This window comes from Typopeltis vanoorti, chromosome 4, assembly GCF_054136105.1.
Source record: "Typopeltis vanoorti isolate ZY-2024b chromosome 4, IOZ_Tvanoo_1.0, whole genome shotgun sequence".
Lineage (NCBI taxonomy): Eukaryota > Metazoa > Arthropoda > Arachnida > Uropygi > Thelyphonidae > Typopeltis > Typopeltis vanoorti.
Genome location: NC_143552.1, coordinates 30,548,083 through 30,559,268, shown reverse-complemented (window position 1 = coordinate 30,559,268; position 11,186 = coordinate 30,548,083). Strand labels below are relative to the sequence as shown.

Genomic DNA, 11,186 nt, shown 5'->3' with positions numbered 1-11,186 from the left:
GCATCTGCTACAATCCTACGTGCCATGTGCATAACACAAGTTGAGACATGCAAAGTGCGGATTTCCCCACTTCGTCAGTTGTGTATCGGATGTCCCCAAGTGCGGAATACGTTTGCCACTGTTCCTGGTTACATTAGTAAATTGTTAGTAAAGAGATTCGAAACATATTACTTGTAAAGTCTTGGAAAATTCTTTTGGACCATGAAGGTGGGCATTTCAACCTTGAAACTGAAGTGGAAGATGAAAAAGATAAACTTGTTTCATTGCTCACAAATGTCACGATGTAAATCAAAATGCAGAGGACATTACAGAATGAATGTCAAATGACGAAGTTGATGAAATAACTGACAATGATATTGTGGAAATGGTGACACAGGAGGAAGAAGAGGAGGAGGCATCCTTAGATGACAGGAAAAATCTCATCCCACATTCAGAATGGTTGAAGACAATTGAGGCAGCGCTGCAGTACATTAGTGAGCAGGAGGAAGCGACACCAGCTGATATCATTTATTTGCATAAGTAGAGGGACATTGCGTCGCGGAAGAGGGCTAAAAGGGTGAAGCAGTCATCTATCAAGGACTTTTTCAAAAACTAAGTTTTGACTCTTTCATCTTAGGCCTAGCTTTTCACATTTGTGTGAAAAGGTAGGCCTAGAACTCCAGCCTGCCCTTCCGTCACATTAGGCCGGATAGTCGAGAGTCTACTGTATATGCAAAAAAGAAAGTCTTACACAAGTATGATGTAAAACATCAGTAACATAATTTATTCACATTGAAATTATACATAAAAATATATCCCATCCTTATTTATACAAACTAAGTAAGAATCTCATTGAACAATGTATTCTTTATATCCTCTTAATGATTTCAGTTGCTTTTTCAAGGCTTTCACTAAATCTGATGGTTGCACCAGAATTGATATGTCAAGGCCTACTGCATTCAGCCTACTTTGTACCTGGAAGAAATGGAATACAGAATATGTAATTACTGATCCTTTACTTTTTTTTTCACTGACAAAATTACGTTTTTCTGTGAATTCAGATGCCATTTAAAATATTTCTGAACTTAAAAATCATCCATACATGAATGGATGTAATAAAAAAAGATTACTAAATTAAATAAATTTTATTCACAAAGGTACCAAAGTAATCCTCTCCATATTAATTGCTACACTACTTACTGTCTGTGCCTTAAATTTATTCACAACCTTTAGATTCAGTACACCCCTTAGGAATTATGGTATACCTTTTCCTTTCACCTCATAGAAAATCTCCTCAACATTAATTGAGCAAACTCCTCTCATCATCATATGCCTCAAACATATTTTTTTTCCATTCGCACTGGCGCATTCTATTCCTAATAGATAACATTCCATATTCTAATTAAAAGAAACACGCGTATTAACCACAGCGAAAATTATTTAATTGTAAATATTTCATCCTAAGTATCTTAGGACATCATCAGTACAGTAGTTTAAAACAATAATATAAAAGTATATATATAGTAGTTTAAAACAACAATAATAATTGGGAAAAGTCTAAACTTTTACATAGATCTTGATATAAACATGAACGTTTATATAAAGAAAGTTCTGACGCCCTACTACACAGACCAAACTTAAACTGCAATGACGTTCTTACTATTCCTAAAGTATGGGAAATTGTCATACAAAATTGTGTTAAATAATAATTTTTTTTTAACACGTTACGCATGTTTAATGAGATTCTATTGTAATCATGTGCCCTAACTGTATGTTATCCTATTATTGTTTTAAACTACTGTACTGATGATGTCCTAAGATACTTAGGATGAAATATTTACAATTAAATAATTTTCACTGTGGTTAATACGTGTGTTTCTTTTAATTATGATCGCACCACAGGTTTCATTATTTAAAAAAAAAATAAATAAATAAAATTCCATATTCTGATATTACTTTTGCTGCTCATCATGGTCTTCTGTCACAAATATCCAGAATCAAATCTATACATAGTGCTGATGTTCTCTAAAGCATTTATCATTATCCTCCAACAGAATAAGAAGTCTTATATTCCTGCATGCCAACAACTTTTACCAAACTATCTTTCTCTACTCACTTATCTAGTGCTCTACCCAAAATAATATTTTGGCAGGGCACTAGATGGCATAGTGAGTAGATGAAAGGGGAGATTAGGTAGTGTAGACAGTGGGCTGTGTGGAATAAATTGCCCTGTGATGAGTTCTTGGACTCCTTGGAGGTTTAACAAATTATTAATAATTCGGTCAGATGTGTCTGGAGGAAGTCCAAGTAATGGCAAGTGGGGAATAGGCCAGGCATTTACAGAAGAATTGGGTGTAATTCTCCAGTATGACTTAGAAAAGAATCCTTTAATATACATATTTCATGTCTCTTTCAATTTCGACTTACTTACTTACTGTTTACATACAGAAAAACTGAAACCTACCAAAACCTTTTAGATCCATTTTATATGAGTGTGTGGTCTTAGTTCCAACCTCAGTGATGTCCATTTCCAATCTGTAAAACCAACACCTTTTTACTTATTTATATGCCTCTTCAATCACTATTCATCTGAATATTTCTAATTACATGCTCTGAATCTTTTCATCTCAAAAAAAGTATATTTGTACATATGTTAACTATGATATATCATGTTGTGTGTCCAAGAAAATCCTCTAGTTAAAATTCATTTACCTTATTCTATCAAATTTTGTTGTCTCTCTCTCTATCATCATCATTTAGTGCAACTGGTTCATCCTGAACTTTATTTCCATATTTTTAAAATGTCGATTTTCTTCAGTTCTGCTTTCCTAACAGCAATCATCTTGAAGATGTTAATGTTTATAATTCCATCTGGCTTAACTCTTTCAAGTGCACTGATCCAGCGCTTACGGATGCGAGACAATTTGCTACTGTCAATCACCACAGAAAATGCCAATTGCCTGCACACTCGTAACTGTATTGCATTATCAATTGCTTCAGAAAATAAGAATTATCAACACATTAGCACAAGAAAAGTATATTTAATATATTGCCAGATATTTCAGTTTGAAAATAAACTATCATCAATGGCTTGACAGGAAACAGTCTTTTACAAGGTAGAATACAAACAATTGATCATTCAAAATTAGAATGAGCCGTGTAATGTTACATCACTAATTACGATATCATTTCACTGAAGAAAGGTAAACATAAGAGTGCAGAAATAAATTACGTATACATTTACAATGTCGTACAAAAAACTTCATTTATAAAATCATATCAAAGATATCATTAGGCAGATGTAGTATCTAGAAGGTATGAAAGAAAAAAAAAAATTAATGTGTTATTTGGATCAAACTTTCCCATATTTTTGACAAGGATATGCAGTCATTCTGGTTCAAGTTAGGGTGTTGAAGTAAGGCTCAGCGCTCTCTTTGAATAAGTGTTCGAACTTATATCGACAACTATGTAAAGGAGAGTTTTAGACCACAGAATGTTGTGGTTTGTCTCTGTTCCGTTGTTGCACCAGTCCAGACTTATCAGATTTGCTGTGAAGAATATAAGATTGATGAAAAAAGGAAACAATTAGGGAAGTCTTGAATGGGAATAAATGCAAAAATATAATAGTGTTGATACTGCTATTCGGTGGATGAGCACCGCACACTTGGAATATTCGCCCCAAATATAAGAGTGGCTGATAGATATCAAAGAGTAGTATGGAGGAGCAGAATCTAGGAGAAAGCAGGTGACTAGCACTATACCAACAGGCTCTGTGTTTGTCTATTGCTGTGTCATTTGTACATAAATGATATATAAAATGTTTAGAAAATATTCATGTTTGCCAGTGTGCAAAATGGAGTAGTGTAACAGTTAAAGCAATCAGGATGATTTAAATAAGATGACATTATCAGCAAAGGATAATGGATGTCAGATTAACATAGAAAAGTGTAAAGTTATGTATTTTGGGATGGAAAGATTACAAGCAGTGAGTGCCAAAGATAGAAAAAATCTAAAAATTATCTTACAGGAAACTGATGAAGATAGAGATTTGGAAGTGTTGGTTGACAGGGAGCTGAAGCTTGTAAGCAAATACACTAACAGGCAGAAATAGGAAGTTATCATTCCTCTTTATAAGGCAATGATATGATCAAATCTGGATTATTGTATACAAGTCTGGTCACCTGGATTTCTCAAAGATGAGGAAGGCAGAGAGGATCTAAAGATGAGTGAGCAAGATAGTGAATAGTCTGTGGAATACTTCCTGTGAGGATAAATTAAGGGTTTGTGGGTTGCAGCAATTGTATGACAGGCAGAGAGAAGGATATATGATAGAAATGTTTGATAGGTACTGAGAGACTATTTTGCAAAGGTTTATCATCCTCATAAAGATATAGTGCTGTACAGATGTGATAGAAACTGATATAGAGAAAAGCAGAATCATCTCTGTAAATTGAGTAGGGATAGGAATGTGGTTAATAAGAGTGTGAGGACAAGAATTTTCACTTGAAGAGTGGTGAACGGGTTGCCACAATATGTGCAAGTGCTTTGCCTGTGAATGTGTTCAAAAAGAGTTGTGACATAGTGTAGTGTAGGTCTTCTGAATGGAGCTTCACACTCCACAGAATAATAATTTATTTTGTTGTTGTTGTTTTGAATTATAGTGCAAAACCTCCACTATCCCAATCAAAGTCTTATAATACTAATTGAAGAATTAATATCTATTGCAAGTAAATTCCTTTAGTCCTTTTAGAGTTGCAGTAGTGACTAGAGGGATTGCATTCTTTCACATCTGTGCTATTGTGAATGGTAGACATGATTAATAGATTTCTAGCTTTTTTTAAAAAAATAAAATGCCATTTATGGGCAACTATAGCGATTTCTGAAATGAGTTGTGTTGTTTGGAATCATAGCTGAAGTAACTAAGGCTATGATTAATTACATGTTCTCTGTTTTTTTTGTTTTTTTTTTGAAGAAAATTCCCATTTCAATAGATGTATCTGAATTCACAGAGGTATTTTTAGTATAATTCTATACTTAAACCAACTCTGGGATGGAATCATCATATTATATTATTATTATTCAAGCCTCCATGGAGTCAAAAGACTCATCGTGGGAAGTTCTTTCTAAGAAACAGAAGTCTATCAAGACTCATCGAAGGAGGTCCCTCCTAGGAAACACAGTCCATTATACTCCTTAAACGCATTGACCGTTCTCACTCTCACCACTCCATCAGGCAATGCATTCTATGGTTCAACCACCCTCCATGCAAAGAAACCACTCCTCACCCTTCCTTTCGTAACTTCCAGGGATGGCCCCTTGTCATGACTCCTTCCTGCTGTTCAACCAAGCGAAAGAACTCCCCAGTGTCAACCCTGTAACCACCTCTCAATAGTTTAAAAGTCTCAATCATATCACCCCCCTCCTTCTATCCACCAAATTCTGCAGTCCACACTCCCTCAGCCGATCCTCATAACTAACATTGTACAGTCTCGACACCATCTTGGTTATACGCCTTTGTACCCTTTCCACAGTTAATTTATTCCCTTCAAATCCTGGGGACCAGATCTGAGAACAATAGTCTCAGTGTGGTCTGATCAGAGTCTTACACAACAGAATCATAACCATTTTATCTCTGCAGGTCAGTGTCCTTCTCATTATTGCAGCAATCTTCTGTGTTACCTTCACTACCTTTGCAATATGTCCCCTAAATTTCAGGTTTCTATCAATCATCAAACCCAATCTCTTGTCTCTCCTACTTCCTCCAGCTTAACTCCTCCATTGAGTATGCAGCATCCCATCGATGTGTCCCAAACCTCAAGACCTTACATTTTGCTTTCCCTTACATTAAACTGACACCCCTATTCATTTGCCCATCTATCTACCTTATTTAAATCCTCTTGCAGGGCTAACATATCAGCACTATTACTAATAACCCTTCCCAGCTTCGCATCATCCGCAAACAATGGCATTGATATAAAGGTTAAACAATATAGGTCCCAGTACTGAGCCCTGTGGAATCCCACTTGTAACCTTCTGCCTCTTTGATATTGCTCCACCATACACAACTCTCTGATACCTATCGGATAGCCAATCCTGAATCCAGTTGACCATTCTGACATCCAGATCCATGTGCTGCAACTTGAATATCAGCTTATCATGTGGCACCCTGTCAAATGCCTTTGCTAAGTCGAAAATGGCAGTATATGCCTTTCCCTCATCTAATGCTCTTGTAACTTTATCATAAAAGGCTAGCATATTGCTAAAACCAAAGTGCCCCTTCACAAATCCATGTTGACTCTCACTGATAACATTACCCTCATCTGCCCAATGCTGTATATGGTCCCTCACTACTTTCTCCAAGATCTTAGTATCTAATTATAGGCCAGTTTGTGTGTCATCAGTAGTTATTTGAAGAATAAGGGCCAATCTTTTCTCATATTCCAGTCTGCTACCGACCTTATGCAGTGGCACTATCTTACCTTCCTTCCATTCCCTGGGCATTTATCCTGCATCCAGACTTTCATTGAAAAGCCAAGTCAAAGGCACTATCAGTTCCTTAGCACATTCTCTCAAAACTCGTGGTGAAATACCATCCAGTCCCACAGCTTTACTAACGTCCAGAGTACTGAGTATGTGGAACACACGCTCCTGCACCTCTAAACCTCACACCTGCTCTATTCCTCTAGTATTCAAATTGACTCCTCCAGGATGAAATATTCCAATAAAGTGTTCAATGAACAATTCCACTGTCCTCTGCATCAGTCACTCTATTCTCATTTTTATCCCACAATGTCATTTCTCCTCCTACTGGCCACATAGCTAAAACATTCCCTAGGATTTTCCTTGGATCTAAGGGCCAATCTTTTCTCATATTCCAGTTTTGCCTTCCTTACCATACTAGTCACTCTTCTGGCCTATGTCTTATATTCTTCATGCATCTTCTCTTCACCTGTCTCCTTATATCTTTTCCATAGCCTCTTTTTCACATGTAGCTACTTCTTTTATCTGAATTAAAAAAATTATTGTGTATATTTTTTTAACCAGAAAAAAATAAAGAAGAAAATATGATTGAAGAGTGAGAAATTTAACATTATCACTTAGCATATGCACTACTATAGGAAAATAAGCACTTTCATCTGGTGGTATGAAAATCACTCACAGAGCACTGTTATTTTTGCTTACCTCATTATCTTTGAAGAATAAGTTTAGTGGCCTATTATTTATTTCTGTTAACACCCAGTTGCATAAATTACTTCCATCTACTGTGGGAGATTTTGCTGGTAATCCATGCTTTGCAACTAAGCCATTTGATTTCACTTCTTTTATCTGAATTAAAAAATTTATTATGTATATTTTTTTAACCAGAAAAAATAAAGAAGAAAATATGATTGAAGAGTGAGAAATTTAACATTAACACTTAGCATAATTACACTACTATTACATACAAGATAACATTTGTTAACAAATAAAGCTTTTTTTTTTTAAGGCAGTTTAGAATTTAAGGTGCTGATATTATTCAAAAATTAGACTTAATTGCCCTTTTGAAGTTGTTGTAACATAAGGTACTGTGAATCCTATAGTAAGAAATGAGTGAAAACATGGTTTGAACATGTCTGAACCTATCTTAAATCAAGGAATACTACATCACAAATTCCATGTGTTTGGAATTCGATTGCTCGAACACTTTGGAATCTCTCATTTCTTTAATTCATTTTATTATTAAAACAAGCATGCCCAGTTTTCATTATATGAGTCATCTGCAAAAAGTTAAGTAGTAACACATCACTTTCATGGTGTATTAGAAATTGAGGCTATGATGTACCAAGTCCAAATTTAGAAAGCACTAAAATGGAACTGTATATAAATATATAATGCTATAATATAAAACAAAATTAATATGAAACTCCTAATAAAAATATAATCTTCTGTATAAATTGATTTCATTTAAAACATAGTATATTGTTTGCCAGTCTCTTTGTTGGTCACCACTTATAATTAGTGAGTCTTGGGCCAGCTATCTCTGATTGGCTACCAGTGGAAATTGAACTTCCCACTCAGTCTCCAAAAGCTAGATAGGGTTAAAAGGCCTCATCTACTCCCTATAAGGGAATAAAAGGCATTAGCTGATTTAAGTATATCTTTCAAGTTGGATAACATATGCCCAAATGTAGGAAGACTTGGGAAGATTATTTAAAGTGGTAAAATAATGAGAGCAGATAATTAAGATATGATGAATGGTCGAAGTAGATGAACAAAACTCACAGAATAGCATATCATCACCCTCTAAATAGGAAGGAGTGTGAGATTAGTGTGGCCGATGCAGAGCTGAACAAGAACAAGTTCCTCTTTACAAATCCTACAAAGACTGGACCTAATTTGTTTGTAATCCATGTAGGGGGACATCAAATGATGGTATTTTAGGGAACAAGCTGACCTATCTACAATGTGAACAGCTTCATTTTCTTTGGATCCAACACAGGTGAATGTCCAGATGGAACCTTCCCCTCCCCACCCTTATCTCAATACAAGAAATGTTGGATCTGGGAAAGCACTGGATGATGTTGGTACTAGAATTCTAGTAGCCTGAAGAAAGCTACTTGAATCAATATAAATAGTGCACCTTAGGTAGCATTACAATTTTATGTAATTTAATGCAAGCTTTATTGCATGCAGCTCAGTGGTAAAGTGGTAAAATGTGCAAACTGATGTATTGATACATATTATGCAGACCCAACAGAGATTCTGATTTTGAACCAACTGTATAAACAAGTACATAAATCAGAGTATTATGAACAAACTTTGTTTGGAATCGAAGAGTTACTGGCAGACAGAAGATAGAATGTTTCTATTGATTTGTTTGCTTATTACACTTAGATAAAGGATTAAACAATATAATTTCTTGACATCCTTAATTTAATATTAACTAATCTGCACAAAGAGAAGTTGCTTGATGGAATGCAGCTGTATCCTGAAGGTGACATATTTAGTAGCATCCATGCTGCATTGTCTGTCTTAATGTCTATAATTATTTTATTCACAAAGGGATATTTGGCAGTCTAGCAGGTACTGTATAAATTTTCAAACTGTGGGCAAAAAAAAATGACTGGCTACATGCGATAGTCTGGCAAAGATTGTACATTGATCTCATATAGATAGCAAAAATTATTGCTGTTGTCAAAAAAAGGTAGTTCATTTGCTTTGGCATAATGAACTACCTAATGACTATGCATATGTGATGTTTTGCTCCAGTTATAGTACTAATAGCCCAATGGTAAACTGAATCTAACCATCAAAGTGTACCATCTCTGGCAGAAGCACAGAACGTTACCCCTAATTGAGTCTGATAAGGGCATGATATAAGCAGAGCAATGAACCAAGAAGTGGAAGTTGGGGTGCCAAGGATGTTCATCTTTTTTTGCCACTTATCTCGCAACTGATGTATATATGAGGTAGAATGAGAATCCTAAGAACTCTGCTTCTGTTGCAAGTGGGATTATCATTTGTTCAAAATGCATGCAGTCTCTGGCAAAAACCCGAATCAGTGTATAAGGACTCAGTTTGAAAGATGATCGTTGGCTTGCTGCAACTGTCTCTTTATGACCAACATGTTGCAAGAATGACAAAAGATGGTAAGTCATCTGCACAGAGGGCATTACAGCTGGAAGAAGTTGTTCTTGTGAACTTTCACAGCAAATAGTATGACACTTAACACGGAACCTTGTGGGACTCCTTTTGGATAAAGGGTCGAGAGATGGTTGACTCTCTTTCCGCCCACACACACACAACTTGGAAGATTCAGTTAGATATAAAATTTTTTAATAGAAGGAGTTTCCTCTGAGACTAAACTTATGTAAGGTCTTAAATATACCAAACCTCCAAACTATCACATGCTTTTTTTTTTCATGTCAAAGAAAAAGCAATACTAAATGCTTGTGTTTAGGAAAGTATCTCTAATGGAGATGCTTTTCTAAAACACAAATAGAATCCAGTTGGATTAAATGATCTAGTGTATAATGATGCTTTTGGAAGCTGGACTTTGACTTGAAAAAAGGAAAGAAAAAAGCTATTGCTCCTCAGAAACCATGAAACCAAGGGTTAGCCATTTTTTTCCAAAATCTTGCATAAGCAGCTGGCCAAAATAGTTAGATGCTTCTGGATCCTTACCTGGCTTGGAAAGGCAATAATAATTCCTTTTGTCAGGATTCCAAAAATTCACATTCTCATAGAAAATTCTGTGGGATAAGTAGATCAGTTGATTTGTGGAGGATGGTAACAGATGTTTAATGAAAGTTATCTGATTCTACAATTCCCCTTCCCCCAACTTGGAAGATTCAGTTAGATATAAAATTTTTAATAAAGAGAATGAGTTTCCTCTGAGATCAAACAAAGACCAACAAAGGAAGAGGAATTTGGGGATATATAAGGATGTTACCAATGTTTTTGGAAACTCTCCCTGAGAGTATAATCAACTGCCTTTTGGATGAGCATCCATGATGATCCAGGATCGAAGAGAGATAAATGGATAGAGATGATCTGCTGTCATTTTCTGAATTTTCTCCCAGTCCGCTTATCTATTTGTTGATCTGGTGACACAAGATGTGAATTGTATCTATAAGCCCCTTTGGCTGTGATGGTGAAAGTATTTTGCTCAGATGTGAACGCATTTGTAACACAATTACATTTTGTGTGGTAGGATCTGTGGAAGGGGGATTCTCTTGATTGACTTTAAGGAAAGGGATACCACCATGAATGCAGAATATTATACTTTACTCCTGCACAAAGTGCGTGATGCCATAAAGGAGAAGAGATGAGGAATGCTGAGTCATGGTGTTCGCCTGCTTCACAACAATGCTCCAGTCCATATGGCTATTGTTGCGAAGGCTGCAGTGAAGGATTATGGCTTCCATCAGAATGAACACCCACCCTACAACCCAGATCTAGCACCCAGTGACTACTACCTCTGCTTAAAACTGAAGAAAGACCTTCGAGGAAGAAAATTTGCAGATGACAATGAGGTGAAAGATGCAGTTTTATCTGCCATTTTGCAGACAAAAAAAGTACAGACTATTTGTTCAAGGGCATAGAAATGTTAAATCAAAGATGTGAAAAGTGGGTTGAAGTAAAGGGAGATTATGTTGAAAAGTAACATAGTTGTTTTCTTTCTATCACCTCTAGAAGTTAGTCAGGCTAGAAAGTTATGGAACCAC

The 11,186-nt window shown here is 35.8% G+C and overlaps 1 protein-coding gene across 1 annotated transcript in view; it reads right to left on the bottom strand.

Annotated features, from left to right (window-relative positions):
* Positions 1–593: 593 nt before the first annotated feature.
* Positions 594–11,186, bottom strand: part of LOC150107192 (uncharacterized) — a 177,089-nt gene continuing 166,496 nt past the window's right edge. The window contains exons 10-11 of the mRNA XM_090391051.1: positions 7,162–7,305; positions 594–954 (exon numbers count right to left, since the gene is read on the bottom strand). Of these exons, the coding sequence (XP_090247177.1) occupies positions 829–954; positions 7,162–7,305 (270 nt within the window). The 3' untranslated portion in view covers positions 594–828. The remainder of the gene's footprint in view (positions 955–7,161; positions 7,306–11,186) is intronic.